A 19,501-nucleotide genomic window follows, 5' to 3' on the forward strand; every position below is an offset into this window, starting at 1 on the left:
CCCTACAAGACTAAACCCTCCCTGAATTGAGTATCATGTGCAAACATAGTACATAGTGGTGATGTAGAACAACTTCACAAACCAAGCAAACATGGGGGCAGAGCAAAACACAAACAAGTGTTTTAAATCCTACCAAACCAGGTAAAGTATGCAGCTTGATTGTGGGTTTTCTGAAAATATGACCAAATACTTTGCATTATGCTCTGTTGCTTACTTGCTTTGTGGCAATGGAACTGGTGCATTGCAGAAAGTAAAGTGGATTGGGTGTTCCAACAGGACAATGTCCCAAAAGGCACATTAATTTTGGGCAAATTAGGTTAAAATTAAATAACTTTTTGGAATTGCCTTTTTGAAGTCCTGACCTTCTGTTTGGCATATGAGGACTTAACTCACTAAGCTAAGTCTAATCAGATTTAGCTTAACTTTACTAGTTCTGTCAGGTAGAGTGTTTAAAGCAGAGAGAAAGCGCTTAGCACACTTTCAAAAAATCCACAGTAAACTTAAGAACTTAAATTCACACAATTCTCTGCTAAATGAGTGTACTTTCCAATCTCTTAGTCACAAAAACATGCACAAATACTTGACACTTGGAATTTTTTGACCATGTGTATGATATCTTCTACTTTTAACTGTATGCAGACATACCAGAGAAAGAAGATGAGAAGTCTGGTCCAGTCGTCTCTTCACTTTCAAAGATCTGTCTTTAAGTCACACTAACATATAAGACAAAGTGCTTGAACCTTTGCTCGGTTCATTCACTCTGAACGTGTGTTAGCCAGTGTAAATCACACCACACACACATGCACACACACACACAGTCACCTACACTCTGCTACTGAAACCTAAACCCTTTGGCTCACATCCACAAGTAAGATGTGTCAAATAACTTCTTCAGCTAACTAAAAATGATTTTTGACTTCATATAGATTTTTACTTTTTCAAATCCTTCTAAACATTTGGGCTGATCTGACTGTCGATCAGTGGATGGAGAATGTTTCCTTACCCTAGGGTCTCTTCAAATCCCCTCCCAGATATTCCATCCATCCTCAGAGACATAACTCACATATCTAATTTTCAGAACTCAGCTAACACACCAATCGTCTGGCAACACGCACACCACACCAACCACCCAGAGCTTCTGTTTACTAAAACAGTAGTCATAACAAAAAAGGACAGCATAATGAAAATGTTTTCATTTTTTTCTTTTATTTTCACCTGTTCAAATGTGATCACTCTGATCATAAACATCATCATCATCATCATCATCATAAACACCATCACTACAAGCAAAATGCTAAAAAATAGAAACATGTTCATTTTGAAAAATTAAATTAAAAATGAATTTGCAATCGGTTCCTTAAATCATCTGCACATTCAGCGATTCAGCAAAGTAAAACGACTGGAAAACTTCAGGTAGCTACATTTTAACAATTTCATGTCATTTAAATCCTTCTTTATATCCCTACTGGAACTGTTGGAGTGTCAGTGTTGGAGCTTAAAATAAAACACTTAATTTACCTTATTAATAAACAAAAACCTTCCAGGGGTTGGATTGTACAAAATGAATGAGCCCAAACACATCTGTACACTCCAATTACCATTCTTTTAAAAATGATTGGGTGTTTTAATTGTGTTCATCCAGAAAAAAGCCCACAAAAGTACATATCATATCCAGAGTATATAAGTATAAGTACTATAAGTTAACAATGTTAACTGCTTACTTAAACTTGCATTATCAATGTGCTCTTGATTTTTCAGGAGAAAAAGTTAAAGAGGTCTCTGTTCATAGTTTAGGTAAGATACTGTACATTCAATTATGTTCCAGAAGATACATTCAGTTCTGTTCCAGTGATTTTGAATAATTTTAGGGACACTAGTCATTGCTTATTTTTCTTCAACATAGTAACGTACATGTCACAAATGACATACCCAAGCACATGCAATTTATCCATGTCCTACAAACTTCTGCTTTTACACTACTTCTAGTTTTAAAAAAAAGTTAAAGTTTTATAAAACCTTATTAAACACACACAAAAAAGTCACCCAGATGCCCTAAACAAACCATTTAATGCTAGCATGCGGCATTTCAGATTCTAAATTGCATTAAAAGCACTTGATTGACACAATTATAGCTTTTCTATTAAATTAGTCAGTGTGCTGCTGTTCCAATGTCAGTTTCTTTTTATATATATTTTTTTTTAAGTATGAATGATTTACTGATTGGTCAGCCCTAAAACAAACTCATGTAAAAAAAAAAAAAGCAAAACTACTATGCATAGTTTCTGTTCTCAATATTAAATCAGGTGTAACTAAACCACAACTAAATTTCCCCTATAATGAATTTTCCCACCAGGTGAGTGGAGACCTTTGAATGCAACCTCTCTCTGAGTCACAAGTGTATCCCATAGGGCAACAGTGTTTCATGTCCTTACAGCACACCGCCTACATAAGAGAAAAGGACAGAGAGAGAGAGAGAGAGAAAGAGAGAGAAGGTAACTGAATTGAACTCAAACACACATTTGTTGGTTAACATATTACACTTCACAGTATGACTGACATTTACCAATGCAAACACTTTAAAGAGACACATTTTCAATATAACCTATTTAACAAACCAATTTAGACACCAAAGCCTTAAAAGCAGAGCCATATCTATAAAAGGTAATGAAATACTGTTCAATAAATGGAACTTTACACTGAAAAAATAAATATAAAATTAAATGAATGTTGGAGCCCAAACCTACACCCAGGCAGACTTCACTAAAGCTTTTTATAAGAAACCTCTGTGTCAGGTCAGTTTAGAAGTAAAATGCAGCAATCTGAAGTGTTTCAGTCATATTAAAGCTGAGAAAATGAAAGTTAAATTAGAGCATATTATCTGATAACTAGACATCCCGTCTTCAGCCATACATATAAAGGCACTGGTATTCCTTCTAGTCTGAACAATATGGACACACTTGAAAAGCTGTTTTCATACCAGCTGTTTTCATCAGCATGAATGAGAAGTTCTATGTAAAACAGACATTTATATAAAACCAAGCCGGGCCATGTCCCAAACTAAAGACAAATATGAAAAAGTAGGTCATATTTAACAGCTGCAGGTTGATTGTTTTGTATTTAATTAATTCATTAATTTATTATTTTAATGTCATGTTTCGCACATTTTGCTTACATTCATGATATGACAGGTAATTACTGCACAAGTCTGAGTCATCAGTTAAAGTCTTTAATGTCAAACACATATATCATGGACAATTTTCTATCTCCAATTCACCTCACTTGTATGTCTTTGGACTGTGGGAAGAAACCGAAGCGGGGAGAACATGCAACCTGCACACAAAAAGGACCCTGACCACTTCCACCTGGAAATCGAACTGGGGACCTTTCTGCTGTGAGGTGACAGTGCTACCCACCAAGCCACCGTGCCGCCTATGATTGTTTTGTAATTGATTTGTAAATTCTACGTTGTGTAGACAGTGCCACACAGCTTAAGAGTCCTTTGCACTGAAATACATATTAATTCAACATGTTTGTTCCCTTTGAGTAGGGGTGTCCAATTTTTGCTTAACACTTCAATAAACAGCATTACTCTAATACAAAGGATTACTATTAAAAATCAACGACATTCACATATTTATGTTTCTCAATTCATTATTAATGCCGCAAAGGAACTTCGAACTAATGTTAGACACACTAATAAGAATTACTCCAATAAGCACTTTAAAATAGTGTTACCAATTCACACTTTTAGCAATAGTTAAAATCATAAACATGTCCTGTGTTCTAATTTGGTTCATTACACTGGATCATAATCATAACAGGAATCATGACAGGGAAATATTACCTGCTTAAGTGGACAGCAGGCCCATTCATTCACAGATAATCTACAGCAGGTCTCAGTGCTGGAACAATGGCTTGTTTCATCACACCTCACCTCCTCATCTCCAGAGTGTGTGTGTACGAGTGCGAGTGCCACAGTGTGTGTGCTGGAAGGCTTATTGCAGGTTCCACCCTTCAGGTCGCAGGTGTAGCCTTCAGGACAGCAGTGTATATGATCATCACAACACACCGCCTGGAAAAGAGCAGGAGTTAAAACTGTGACATGCATTATCTAAAGGACAAAAATATGTGGACGCCCATTCTAATTATCGATAATCATCTCTTAAAAGTGTATACAGTAGTACCTTGAAACTCATCATCAATTGGTTCTGGGACTTATTGTATTAAACAATGAGTGAGGAATTCCATTCGTTATAAGCAGTAGTAATTAAGTGTTTAGTGTTTAGTGTTTCTATGTCGTTCTTCTAATACATTAAGTCACATTAAGCTTTTTTTAACGATAAACGTTTTAGACTCTCTCGGAATAGCTGAGTCTTACAATTTCTTAGCACCCCGAGCTATAAAACAACAAAATCCAGCTAAACACAGATACATGTCGACACTGAGTGAATTCGACTGTTATTCCACACAAATGCAGATTCGTCTCATATTCTCTCTTTGATGATGTTTTACCGCAGCACTCAAGACAAGTGCTAAACAAAGCAGCAGTCGCACACGTCGAATCAACCTAATTTCAAACAAATGTGAAATTTATTCATGCAAATGACAAGCAAAAGCAGATTCCAAACCTTGATGAGTGGGCAGCAGCCCCACTGTCCTGTGAGTAATTTGCAACAGGTAGAGCCGGCAGCACAGGTGGTGGTTTCATCACATTTCACATTTCCAACAGCGTTCATGACCTCTGTGCCCTTAGTGACATGAGCTGGTTGTTTCTTGAACCATGGAATTTGATGTTTGCCTTTGACGCAGAAAGCATTGTCCTTATCGCAGTTGTAGCCTTTAGGACAGCAGTGCTCCCCGTTCTCACAACACACCGCCTGCACAGAGACACAAGGCATTTTATTAACAGATTTCAGCCCCCTTTACCAACCACAGTGGAACCTCGATTTAACGGACTAAAAGGGGGGTGAACTGGTCCGTAAAAAGCGATTGTCCAAAACATATGATACATAGTAAAATAAACAACATGAATAGATATGTAAATATGTCATGTAAAACCTGTAAATAAATATTACAAGTGGTATACTGTGCTACTGGGGAGAAATTTCATTTACCTTGAGTGGTGGAGGATGTTTTTTATGCCGTGATCGTATAGTAAGGACTCTATGTCTATTATTATTTATAGTCTGAAGAACTGCTGGTGGCTACTGGAGCAGTGCTGGTGCATAGAACTTGCTAAAATTAAGCATAAAACATTGAGAAAAAGGCGAGAACAAAGCGAGCCTCCCGACAAAATTAAGCTTATCACTTAAGTAAACAGAAAGACGTGCGCCGGCCAGCGGACAATTACTGAACTACTGGTCTTGGTACGCTTCTCGCAGAGATTTTAAACAATTTGACCGGGCATTTGGTTTTCCAGATTTTGTCAGTTAAATCCGAAATCTGTTAAATTGAGGTCCCACTATTTGTATGTGCATCACGGATGCTTGTGCGCCTAACCTGTGGCAGAGGGCAGCAACCCCACTTCCGGAAATTTTTCATAAAGCAGCAGGTGCTTCCTCTTGGGCAGCTGGTGTGCTCGTCACACTTCTGATCGTGCTTCAGGGCTGACTCGCTATTAACATCGTTAGCATCAGTGTCAGAGCTGGGGATGGTTTTCAGCGCAGGGTTCTTTTTGACCCAGGGTATGCTGGGAAGTGTGGAGTGATCGCAGGACTCTTGAGCAATGTCACACTTGTAGCCTTGAGGACAGCAGTGCTCATGATCATCACAGCAAACGGCCTAGTCGTGCACCACACAACAGAACAGAGTCACACAAACGGTCAGCTAGCAGTCAACAAAGGTTTTTTTTTTCTCCCAATCTAGTCATATCCAATTACCCGGTTGCATTATGCTTCCCCTCTACTTGTGAATATGAGCTTCCTGTATGCATACATATGTGTGTGTGTACCTTTGGCAGTGGGCAACAGGCCCAGGCTCCTGATTTCTGTTTACAGCAGGTTGTGCCCACTGGACACACTGAGGTCTCGTCACAGCGATCATTCTGTGCAGCCATGGCAACTGCAGGCTTTTTGCTCATCCAGGGCACTGCCAGGTGAGAACCTGTATCAGTGGCACTGTCACATGTACCAGCTGCCACATTACATATAGTGTCATGAGGGCAGCAGTGGAGATGATCCTCACAACACACAGCCTGCAATAGGAAAAGATACGGGAAAGTAATGACATTTTTACTAAAATAAGAAACAGTTGCTGTTGGTCAAAAAACAAACATGTTTGAAACAAAATGTTTATTATTTCTTGAGGGCAAAGTAAACAAATTTGCATGCTACATTCCATGAAAACATGCCATTTGATCAGTACGATCAAAGTGGTAAAATCTTGTGCCGCTCAGGTGGCGCAGCGCTAAAGTACGCTAGCGCACCAGAGTTGGGGTTTCGAATACATCGTATCGAATCTCAGCTCTGCCTTCCGACTAAGTTGAGCGGCTGCATGAACAACCACTGGCTGTTGTTCAGGATTAGGGGTAAAAAGTCGGATCATAGGTCCTCATAACTGGTGCAACTGCGGCCCCTGCTGGCTGACTGATGGCACCTGCACAGGGCTGAGGAATAATGCTGATGGGGGTGTGGCCCTCCGTACACAGTGCCCGTCGGTGAATTAACTCGACTCGTGCAGGTGAAAAATGCAGTCTGTACGTGCCAGAGGGGGCGTATGTCAGTTGAGAGGCATCCTCAGTCAGCGATGAATTTATTTATTGAAGTTTTAACGCCATGTTTAACACATTGGTGTCATTTAATGGCAGTAATAGGTATTATGTATGCGTCTTCATATTTTGGTCCATATTATATGTTCATTTTTATTTTTATGGTTGCAAGGTAGGTTTCTTCTTGTGTTGTCTTGTGTGAGAGTCTCTTTGATAGTTTCTGGCATGTGTGCTTGTTCTCTTTCAGTCAGCGATGAAGGGTCGAATCAGTATAGCGGACGCAATCAGGGTAATTGGACACGACTAGATTAGGGGAGAAAATTGGGGGGACAAAAGTTGGAAAAATTATTTTAAAAAAAGACTACAAGGCCAAAAGTATTTGGACACTAGACCACAAGCTTGTTGGCCATCCTATTTTAAAAACAAATGGTTGATGATCATTTTAGCTATAACATCCACTCTTCTGAGAAGGCTTCTCACAAGATCCTGAACTCTTGACTGAATGGACACAAATTCCCACAGACAAAGAGCATTTGTATGGCTGGGCACTGATGTTGGTCAAGAAATCTTCAACTGATGTTCCAGTTCATTCCAAAACTGTTTAGTAAGGCTTAGGTCAGAACTCTATGAAGGACACTAAAGTTTCTTTAAACCAAGTTTTTCTTTATAGACCTTGCTTTATGCACAGGAGCACAGTCATGCTTGAACAGGAAGGGGCCTTCCATAAACTGTTGCTGCAAAGTTGGAGGCATACCACTTCCTTCATATAACTGATTTATTACACCTGTTAGCAATTGTCCCAATACTTTTGTCCATATAGTGTATGTATAAAAAAATATTAGTACCTTAAGCAGTGGACAGCAGCCCCAATTGCCATCCTGTTTCTTACAGCAAGTGGAACCACTCTCACAAGACACGGTCTCATTACAGGGCACTGGATCTAACACACACACACACACACACACACACACACACACACACACACACACACACACACACACACACACACACACACACACACACAACACACACACACACACAAACACACACACACAAACACACACACACACACACAAACACACACACACACACACAAACACACAAACACACACAAAATTAATTACCATGTAACAGAACTTGTATTAACATTCATTCATTGTCCCTTTATCCTACTCAGGGCTGTGGGTTCACTGGGCGAAAGGCAGGAAACACCCGAGAGGTTGCCAGTTCATCACAAGACAAACGTACTAACACACACATATTCACACACCTACTTATACCTATGGGGACTTTAATATTTCTAATTAGCCTGACTGCATGTATTCTACAAAGAAAGAACCTGGACTGCTCCACCTGGGAATCATACCCAGGACCTTCTTGCCATGAGGTGACAGTGCTACCCACCAAACCACAATTTTTAATATGCATGTTAAAACGATCAACCATCATAAGAAGGGCATTTTAATAAATATTTACAAATAAATTAAAGCTTTAGAAATAAATGCATTCGACTGTTGTTAAATACACTTTTTATTTCACATTGTTTAAGGATTACTTAGAGAGTAAATTATATACTTTTTTCCTTTTCCCCACACTGCTGCTGTATCTAGATGTCGCCACAGCAAATCTGTTCCGTATACCTAATTTAGCCCAGTTTTTATACTGGATACCCTTGCTCACGCAACCCTTATTTTTATCTGGGCTTGGGACCGGCACTGAGAGCGGACTAACAAGTGCACCTCCCATCGTCTAGGCATTAATGCACCCATTTAGTCCTTTACTTACCTAATAATTTAGTCACCCTTGTTCATTTATCATTAATAAGATCCACCCTACTAAAAAAATGAAGTGTCTACATACCTTTCATTTTCAGCTGCTGAATTGACTGGATCTTAATAGCCTTTGTGCTGCTCTCACTGGCTACGACACACGTGCTGTGGACTAGGTCACAGGTCGTCCCCTCTGGACAGCAGTGCACGAGATCAGAGCAACAGACAGCCTTGAAAAAAAGAATGTGTGCATTTATACAAACAGAAATTACCCAAAAATGAATGAATTAAGCACACAGAGACACAGAAAAAGCATACATTTGGCAATGGACAGCAGCCATAGCTCCCATTTCCTAGTTTGCAGCAGGTTGTATCATCTGGGCATGTGGATTTTTTGTCTGAACACACCACTGGACAAACCAAGACAAACACAAAGTTAAATCAGACAACAAACAACATTTCCAATAGGAGTGTAAAATCTGAGTCACTGGTACTCAATCATTTCCATTTGTTATTTAAACAACAGTACTTTAGTGACAGTTAATAATAATAGAAGAGATTTAAACTCAGAGAGAGAGGAAGAGAGATGAAGAGGGAGAGGAAGAGAGTTCCACAGCGTAGGGGCAGCAACACTAAATGATCTACCACCCATGGTGGTCAACCTAACCTAGGAGCAACCAGGAGACCAGCATCAGACGACCTTAACCTACGAGAAGGGACATAGCAATGTAGAAGATTAGCCTGATACAAGGGGGGAAGACCATGAAGTGCCTTAAAAGTGAGCACTAAAAATTTGTATTGAATACGCTTATTGGCTGGGAGCCAATGGAGTCGTTCTAATACCGGGTCGATATGCTAATGTTTTTTTAGACTGGGTCAGTACTCGGGCAGCAGCATTCTGAACGATCTGCAGGGGCCGGAGGGATTTTGAGGTAAAGGAAGAATTGCAGTAGTCTAGTTTGGAAGTAACAAAGGCATGTACCAGGGTCTTAGCAGCTTTAAATTGCTAAATAATTTGTCTGCAACAAAAAAGCGGACGCAACCATAAGTATGTATCTATTAATAAAAGGAAGATTAAAATAGCTTTAGTCTCTAACTGTACTCTTACAGCCAGTTCTAATAGGGTATGCATTTCTAATAAAGAAACCAGTCTGTTTAAAAAATCCCAACAACACTGTTGCACCTGATACACTCACACCACACACACACTACAATGCTGCTACCAAGATAGAGTCAGTGCAGTGCTAAAAATAATTGTTGAGTTGAATTTTATATATTACCGTCATTACTGTCTGGAAATTTTAGAGATCTCTGCTCTGCGCTTACATCTGAAGAGAGAAGATAAAAATCTTTACTTTCCAAATAAAACGTGTTGTACAAATTTACATGCAAACTGTTGGAAATAAAAAGGAAAAAAAAAATCATATAAAATGTCATTGTAAAGTATATGAGCCACCGCACCAGCTTTAAAACACCATGGTATAAATTAGACAAGCCTCTGGAACACTACTGGAGGGCTAGAGAGCCATTCTTTCAAAAGCTTTTCTATCAACTGTTGTTTTTTAATTTGTACTAAAGAAAGACGTTTAACATGTCGGTCGAGATCTCAGTGTTCAACTGTGTGAAAATCTGGTGACTGTGAAGGCCCTTTTTACACTCTGATCTTTCAAAAAGAGCTTTTGCTGTGCAAATATGGGCAAAAACACTTAGTAAGATACAAATGATTCATTATAGAGCGACACGGTGGCTTGGTGGGCAGCACTGTCACCTCAGCAAAAATTGGTTCGATTCCCAGGTAGAGTGGGAAACTCCTTTCAGTGTGGAGTTTGCATGTTCTTCCTGTGTCTGTGTGGGTTTCCTCCAGGAGCTCTGGTTTCCTCCCACTGTCCCCCCAAGATATGCAGTCAGGCCCCAAGTGTGTGTGTTTCGCCTAGTGAACTGGACCCACTTCATCCCTGAATAGTATAAGACGAGGGCAAAACATGCTAATTCCAAAAGTGTAAGTACTACCAAACCCCCTTTACTGTAGGGGTCAGACATTCAGACCTGTACAATTCTCAATGTGTATGCCACACAGCCATCATCATTCAGAATTTTATATGCATATTAAAATCGTTTCTCCACTCATTTCTTTCTTTTCCCCTTTACTGCCACCCACCTGGAAACATTTATGTCATGAAATAATGGCACACATTTGTCATACCTGCTCCGTTCGCCTCTGGTGCTTTGCGATTGGCAGGAAATTTCTTTAATAGCGGTATGGAGCTGTGCATGGATGGCATGCACTTTGAGTGAGCTAGGTCACATTTTGTGCCTTGAGGGCAGCAGTGCATCTTATCTTCACAACACACCGCCTACACACAGACACACACAAGACAGTGTTACAAAATCTGCAGTGATAACAGGATGTTGTATGTCAGGTTAATTTACAATTTCACTCCGGAGCAACTAAAGAGGCTGAACCCAAAATTCAGTCAGAAAAATGACCCTGAATCGGATAGAGCAGTGGTAAAACAGACACTGAATGAATGAATGTTTGCTGTAGTGAAATGTTGGGGGGAGGGACTTCGGCTTTGGCCCATTTCTTTTGCACGCACGCACGCACACAGGAAAAAAAAAAAAAACATTGCAGTACAGGCTACACAAAACCACAGATACACACATACATCAGGCATTGGGCAGCAGCCCCAGCTTCCATCAGGCATCTGGCAGCAGGTGGTTTCATCAGGACATTCAGACTCCTGGTCAGGACACACCACTGCCTGCAAGAGAAGATAAACTGTAAGAGAAAATAGTGGCCCAGCATGGCATTACAGAAAGGGTAGAACCTGGTCGGCAGTAATCCATATTCATTTTACTCATGTTTGCTTAGTGGTGCCAGGAAGAACAGGTCCTGGATTTTGCCATGTTTTTATAATATTATTTATATAATATTATTTATAATATTATGCCACACCAATACAATGCAATACAAACTGAGACTAAAAGGTTGCTTAAGAAGAAAGCTTATAAGGTAATGTATATAATGCCTAATGATACTTATTGTCATCATTAAAAATCTTTTTTGTCACCCAGGTGGTGCAGCGGGGCACCAGCACTGAGATTCTGAACTCTCATGACTCTGTGTGAGACCAGCCTCACATGTGAATCCACCAAAGTATGGGCGAATTAGAAGGGGTCAAAGGACTGCGCACACGTTGGAAGAAGCGTGTGTCAGGCAAATATACCCCTCCTCAGATGCAATCAGAGTCCCCAGCAGCAGAAGACTAATTGGCTGTGCTAAATTGGGAGAAAAAGGGAGAAAATGCATACATAAAGGCAAAAAAAAAAGAGGATCTTTTAGATTTACCGCTAAGGTTGTCCAGGTACAGCAAAGTATTGCAATCCCAACATCTGGTCCCAAGCACTGGAATAATTGTGGCTAAATGTTTCATTTAACTGAACAACCACTTATTGGTAGCCATTAATTCCAAGAATTTATTAAAAAACAAACAAACACCTTCCAAATAAAACGTCTTATACGAATTTACATGCAGACTGTCAGAAATGAAATCATATAAAATGTTTTTGTAAAGTACATGAGCCACCAGACCAGCTTTAAAGCATTATTGTATATATTTGACAAGCCTCTGGAACAGTACTGGAGGGATAGAGTGCCGTTCTTTCAAAAGCTTTTCTATCAGCTGTTGTTTATTAAATGGTGGTATAAAGTGACTCCCAACATGTCAGTCCAAAATCTCACTTAGTGTTAAACTGTGTGGAAATCTGGTGATCTTTTTCATACTCAAATCTAACATTTGGTGCCAAGCACTGGAATATTTGTGGCTAACTGTTTTGTTTAACTGGACCACTGCTTACTGGTAGCCATTAATCCCTAGAATTTAGCCATTAAATCCAAGGAAAACACTACGTTCAGTGGTGGAGCGAACATTCTTGGGCATGACTTGTATGTTATTTTGCTATAACTTATTCCAAGCAGCTTTTAACTAGCATGCTGAATGTTTAGCTAAAAAAAGTAATGACCTTTAGTTCTACAGCTAACCAATTTTGAAAAGTCCCGAGCATCATAACTACTGATAGCTTGCAGTTTTTCTTAAGCTTCTTCCTTGAAATGTGGACGAAACCAAGTCCTGCAGAACTGAAACTTAATGGAGTAAAAGTTTGTTCTGCTTCGAGAGAAACGAACATGGTTAACCTTACAATGTTACATATTCTTTGTTTTGTCGTAGATACCAAATGTTTCCTTTGATTTATCAGCACAAGTCGTTGGTCATTAAAGTTGCAACTGCCTACTAATAATGAAACCAGGCTACTAGAAGAGGTGCTTGGATCCCACTGATATTTATGTGCCAGATTGGAAATGATTCAATACATTAATAAAATAAGACTTAACCTTTGTATAATCACTAGGGCTGTCGAAGTTAACGCGATAATAACGCATTAACGCGATTTCAATTTAACGCGATTAAAAATAATAGTGCCGTTAACGCAAATTCTAGTTAATGTTGAGACTTGACTGGTAGAACTACAACGCTCGGTTACATTATGTTAAAACAAACGTTTTAATGTCGGACTTGCCACCGTTTTTCATTTGCGGTTTGTTAACATAATGTAACCGAGCGTTGTAGTGATGCACTTATAAAGAAATAAATACACGCTATATTCACAAGTTGTCGGGAGCAGAACACTTTTATTAACTTATTCTGTTAAGGTACCAAATACCGGAAAGCTGAGTCAAGCACGTTAGTCCATGCACTATGGAAGCCCCAAAGGGTCAAAACACACTCACTTCGTGTAGAAACGGCCATCAAACCATTGTCACAATACAACCACAGAAAAGTCTGTTACAATAACTACGCCTTATCCCACCTAAAGCACCGCTGATCTACAATGTTTGCTGATGGAGAAATTCTAAACTACAATCTGACATTTACTGCCTAGTATGTGAGTGAATAAAACTCCCTTACAGTTTTCTCTTGTCCCAGCAGTTTTTAACATCAGTACATTTAGCATAAAATGTGTTCACCATTTTAATTGTAACATTTCACATAAAAATCCTTGTTTTCTATAACATTTACACAGATTTTTTTTTATGCGATTAATCGCGATTAACTATATGAAATTCTGAGATTAATCGCGATTAAAATTTTTTATCGTTTGACAGCCCTAATAATCACTATTAGAAACAAGGTGAGTGTGTATTTTACCTGAGGTAGGCTGGACTGTTTGGCAGCAACTCTCCTCACCATATTTAGAGTGTGTGTCTTGTTTACACATTTCGCATGCTCCAGGTCACACAATGTTCCCTCATAACAGCAGTGTAAATGATCTGAACAGCACTCGGCCTGAACACAAGCATTTTGTATTAAACATGTGTAAATATGAACAAAGGGTTAGAATACACCCAAAATAAAGGAAACTTCAACACACTTACATTAGGGAGTGGGCAGCATCCATACCCTCCCGATGGAGTCTGGCAGCAGGTGTTTCCATCATCACACATTCCTCCATCAGGACAGAGGAGAGCGCTGCACACACTCAAGAGGCTCACCAGCACCCACACAAACTGACGCATCTGAAACGAAGATACAGGAAACTAGAATCTATTTTCCAAATAATAATGATCAACAGTCACACAGTGTGACTCAAAACACTCAGAGTCCTGACACAAAAACGCAGGCAAATCTTTCCCAAGAATGAGTCAACTGGATCTGATTGAACCAGAATTTGTAAAGCCTGAAACTAACTAGAAAATGTTTTTATTTGTACATATAATGAAACTTTTTGTCCTTAAGTACAAATCATTTTACAAGATAAAACACATTTACTAATTACACAAAAGTTAATCATTTAATTAGGAAATATTTAGGGCCAGTTGTAGCCAAGCGGTTAAGGTACTGGACTAGTAATCAAAAGGTCACTGGTTCAAGCCCCTCCACTGCCAGGTTGTCACTGTTGGGCCCTTGAGGCCCTTAACCCTCAATTGATTAGACTGTACACTGTCACAGTACTGCAAGTCGCTTTAGATAAAAGCGTCTGCTAAATGTGAATATAAATTTAGCAAAATCAGAAAGAAAGCAAAATGTCCATAATAAACATAAAAATACTTTGTGGACATTAAATACTAAAAAAGGCAACAAAACCACAACAGTTGTGCAATGGGAAGTAACCGACTTGGATTACAGAGCAGCTTCTCAGTGCTATAAATATATAGTTAATAATTATAACTATATTTGAGTTATATTCAATACCAACAGTAGTATTGTAAATAAATGAATGAAGCAATAAGTCATGGGTACTGGGGAATGTCAAGTTTGTTCATTTGTTCATAAAAAAAAAAAGAATGTCAGTTTTCTTCAATTCTTTTTTTCTTTTATATTTCCATCAACACTCACATGCCAAAGAAGCCGGAAAACAAAGTTAGTTATTCACTTTACTGTTTGTTTATTACAATTTTAACGTCATGTTTCAGACTTTGGTTACATTCATGACAGAAACGGTAGTTACTCATTACACAAGGTTCATCAGTTCACAAGGTTATATCAAACACAGTCATGGACAATTTTGTATCTCCAATTTACCTCACTTGCATGTCTTTAAACTGTGGGAGGCAACCGGAGTACCCGGAGGAAACTCCACACAGAAAGGACCCGGACCGATCGAACCCAGGACCTGGACCCAGGACCATGTTTTTTTTTCATTTAAAATAAAAACGTCTGCTGTCTACAACTTAGTCAGCTACCAAAATTGTTGTATATAAATCAATAAATAAAATAATAAATGAATGAAGTTGTGTACTTACTCTGCCAAAAGTGCCAATGACAGTATTACACTGAAAGTGGTTTTCAAGTGGATTACACTTTTACCCACTGTGGTGTGTGGCTTATTTACTGAAACAGTCTATCTTCCTCTCTGAGCTGCACCCATTAGAGGTCAGCTTAGCGAATCACTTGTCTCCGTTGAAACCAGTCTTAAACATCTTTCTGTCACATTAACCACGTGCATGTCCTCCCTCACCACATCCATAAACCTCCTCTTTGACCTCATTTCCTCACCCTGTTGTTATTACCCAATAACAATAATTATTGTATTATTGTAATAATGTGTGTGTGCTTTCAGCTTTACACCTTCTAAGAAAGTAGTACTTTGGTACTTTTCTTCTCCTCTCATCTCTTCTCGGCACATTCCCAAACCATCTCAAACTTTGTCTCCAAAACATCCTACTTGCACTGTCCCTTTAATAAACTTGTTTGTGCCTTTATTTGTTTTCTTTGTATTTTCAGAATCATAACTCAAACAAAACAGACAAAACACACATCAGAAGCCAGTACAATCTAACCTATCAGACTGACATCAAATTAAACGCAACAAACATGAAAGTCAGTCATGAGTTCCACAACACACACTACATCTTACTCATGATTCACTGAAACGTTTGTTTTAACAGTAAAGGCACTTTCATTCTCAGAACCACACTTTACTGTAAACAGGAGTAAGCAAGAGTCAGCAAAACTTCTGAATTAGATGCATTCAAAGCTTAAAAGGAGGATCTAACTATTGCATTATTGACGAGAGGAAACTCACATTTGACGTGTCAGGTTATTTATAGTCGGTGTCTTCTCAGTTTACTGTGTGTTTACACGTTAACACAGTCTGATGCAAAAGACGACCGCTCTGTTAAAATTCCAGCAATTATGTGCCATAACTTAAGCACATGCCACATTGTTTCATATGCCACATCAAAGTATGTCACATTTAATAACTAATAAACACTAATTTAACATTCAAGTGTGTAGTAATTTGTTTCCTGTATACGGTGCATCCACGTAAACATTTGACCTGGGGTGGCCAAATTGTGGGATGGCCTTAACATTTTACACCAGAAATTATCTGATATTAATTTATGGCCATAAACTACAATTACTGATGTTGTAATTGTCCAGTGGACTCAGAAGTCTGGCTATGACTGTAACTTAATAATTTATAAAAAAAAAAAAAATGTAGATAGAGAATGTACCTGTTACAAAAGTAAACAGTGACTTATCAAATCTGGTCAGGAGTATGAGCTGGTGACTAAATATAAACTAAAATAAAAGCTTGTATGTAATCATGTAGATAGAACTGCACATTACTGTAGTTATTGGTGAACTGAATAGTTTTAGTTTTTATAGCATTTTATATTATGCATATTAATGTTAAAATATAACTAGCAAAGTTATATGGTAGTAGCAGGTGACTGCAGTTAAACTACGTCATCCAAAAAGTGATTTCAGCAGTGTGAGCATTTTAGGCATCTTTTAACAATGCTAAAGGTTAAAATAAATAAATATAAGGCTATTTCAGTTTGGTCAGAAAGCTGATGAAAAACATAAAGACTGAAAGTAAGAGGTAGTCTAGGGTTTTTGGTTTGTTTGTTTATTAGGATTTTTAACGTCATGTTTTACACTTTTGGTTACATTTATGACAGGAAACGGTAGTCACTCATTACACAAGGTTCATCAGTTCACACAGTCATGGACAATTTAGCATCTCCAATTCACCTCACTTGCATGTCTTTGGACTGTGGGAGGAAACCGGAGCACCCGGAGTAAACCCACGCAGGCACGGGGAGAACATGCAAACTCCACACAGAAAGGCCCCGGACCGCCCCACCTGGGGATCGAACCCAGGACCTTCTTACTGTGAGGCGACTGTGCTAACCACTTGTGATGGATTGGCACCCTGTCCTGGATAAAGTGGTTAATAAAAATGAAACATTTTAACTGCGTTAACATTTTAAATAAACCGAAAAGAATGTGTTTAAAAATATTGGTATTTTTACCAACTGGAACAAACAAAAAAAAAAAAAAATTGAAAGTATAGGTATAGGTAACATCAAAGCACAATTTTTGTATAACTTATTTTCTTTCGTTAGTGTAATTTAATAATAATTATTGTTATTTAAAGCTACTACCCTGATCGTGCTGTGCTGGGTGCTGTATCATGAACCAAAAACTTGCTGACATTCTGCTTACTGTAGAATCATTACAGATATAGCACATTTTCAGTTCCCTGTACACATTCATTGTTCAGGTGCAAAATACTTTTCTTATTCAATTTTCCCAAATCGTAAGGAGGAGGGGGGCAAAGCATAATTAAGCCTTTGTCCATCATGTTTTTGAATGGATAATACACTTTTGAAAGTGTTGTCAGATTTATTTAAAGAACAATTATTTGACTAGTAAGGATTTAGGCAAACAATAAAGCCTGTACTTGAGTGGAGAAAGGAGAAGGTTAAACTATTTATCAAAACCCTTTTTATACCACGCACCTTTCAAGCCACAGGTCTGGTTCATCTCAGTCCACCGATCAGAGCTCATAAAGACAGGCATCAAACATTCGCTCTGTACTAGCAGCAGGATGGTGGAAAGAACTTCCCCTATCTGAATGTCTCAAAACATAACTAAAGACCTTCCTCACCTTGTGACTTGTGTTCTTAGACATTTACATTTACATTTTCAGCATTTAGCAGACGCTTTTATCCAAAGTGACTTACACAATGAGCAGAACACGATGAGCAATTGAGGGTTAAGGGCCTTGCTCAGGGACCCAACAGTGGCAACTTGGTGGTGGCGGGGCTTGAACCGGCAACCTTCTGTTTACTAGTCCAGTACCTTAACCACTGAGCTATCACTTGCAAGTAGACTGTTTGACTACTTGCACTAGAATAAGGAAATGTTTACTGAGGTGCACACACCTGCAAATTACTGTGAACAAGAGTGTCTACTAAACACTGTAAATGTAAAGCACCTAAAGAATCTGGTTTTTAACCCACTTAGACACTTAAGTTCAGGAGGTGGAAGTTTCTCCACAAAAAGAAGCTGTACACAGCACAATATTAATGTACTTTACATTATAAACCACATTTATCCCCTTATATTTGGAAATGTAGTGTGTATTAATGTTAAACCCCTTAAATTCAAATAGGAATATATTGATAAATAAAATTGTAAATCCCCTATCAATAACTCCCCCCCCCCCCCCCCCAGGGGGATTCCCGACCACATTTCTGAGAAACACTGCTTAAAAAATGGCATTATAAACAATGATGTCCTGTAGTACTTGTAATAAAAAGAGTTTGTTTGAACTAAGTACAATTTGTCGTAGAAATATAAAGTGACTTTTTAACACACACTTACCTTTGTTTGTTGAAGTTAAGAACTGCAGTCCATTCAGATGTAGTTAGACCAGCTTCGACTGCTGTACTTTATTCTACAAATATTAAAAACAACTTAATAACAGTGGGAGCACATTTCTAAAAACAAGACTAAAGACTCAGGGAGTCTACCAGGCAAAATACCAAAGTACTAAGGTATTATAGTGTGCAAATAAATAAAATCTTGCATTATGAATAAAAAAAACTACTTTTTTAATAGTTGCTGCTGTTGTGTTTACTTACAAAAATGTCATTTGGCTAGGGGTGTTCAAACTTTTGCTCATAAATGTATACAAGACAATCATTTAAGTTAAACTGCCCAAATGTCGTCATTTTAATCATTAAATAAATATACAATTACATTAGAATTTATAGTTTATAAATAACAATTAAGGCTGAATTACAAATGTCCAAATAATAATCATTTAGTGCGCTTAACAGGGTTTAACATACACACTACGTAGTGCGCTTGAATAGGGAACAAAGTACAATTAAGGATTCAACCAGTTTAAACAACGTTAGCACGAAGAGCTTAGCGGAATAATTTTCTACAAACCCGCGACTGTTTATATTACTACATAACAAAAGTGGAATATAGAAACTGTAAAAAAAAAAACCTCTTACCTGAATTAAGTAATTAAGAATTTGTTCAGGCTTCTAAGATAGCTGAATGTTTCAGGCGCTGAAATGACTGGACAGCCAAAGAAACAAACGCGTTCAAGTCTTCACATGATCCATTTTCGCGTCATGTGATTGTGAACTGGCTGATTCGGCCCAGTACCAAATAACTCAATATTTTCTACACTAGTGCACTACATAGGGTATGAAATG

The 19,501-nt window shown here is 38.4% G+C and overlaps 1 protein-coding gene across 1 annotated transcript; it reads right to left on the reverse strand.

Moving 5' to 3' along the window:
- Window positions 1–1,187: 1,187 nt before the first annotated feature.
- grnb (granulin b) lies at window positions 1,188–19,375 on the reverse strand. Its single transcript, XM_062991845.1, has 15 exons — window positions 19,295–19,375; window positions 18,654–18,726; window positions 13,910–14,050; window positions 13,683–13,820; window positions 11,142–11,237; window positions 10,679–10,829; window positions 9,756–9,803; window positions 8,794–8,885; window positions 8,567–8,705; window positions 7,552–7,646; window positions 5,951–6,193; window positions 5,500–5,781; window positions 4,629–4,877; window positions 3,845–4,072; window positions 1,188–2,442 (listed from the first exon to the last, which is right to left on the reverse strand). The coding sequence occupies exons 3-15, from the start codon at window positions 14,048–14,050 to the stop codon at window positions 2,332–2,334; spliced, it is 2,013 nt and encodes a 670-aa protein (XP_062847915.1). The 5' UTR covers window positions 18,654–18,726; window positions 19,295–19,375; the 3' UTR covers window positions 1,188–2,331.
- Window positions 19,376–19,501: the final 126 nt, after the last annotated feature.

This window comes from Trichomycterus rosablanca, chromosome 3 (assembly GCF_030014385.1).
Source record: "Trichomycterus rosablanca isolate fTriRos1 chromosome 3, fTriRos1.hap1, whole genome shotgun sequence".
Classification (NCBI taxonomy): Eukaryota; Metazoa; Chordata; class Actinopteri; order Siluriformes; family Trichomycteridae; genus Trichomycterus; species Trichomycterus rosablanca.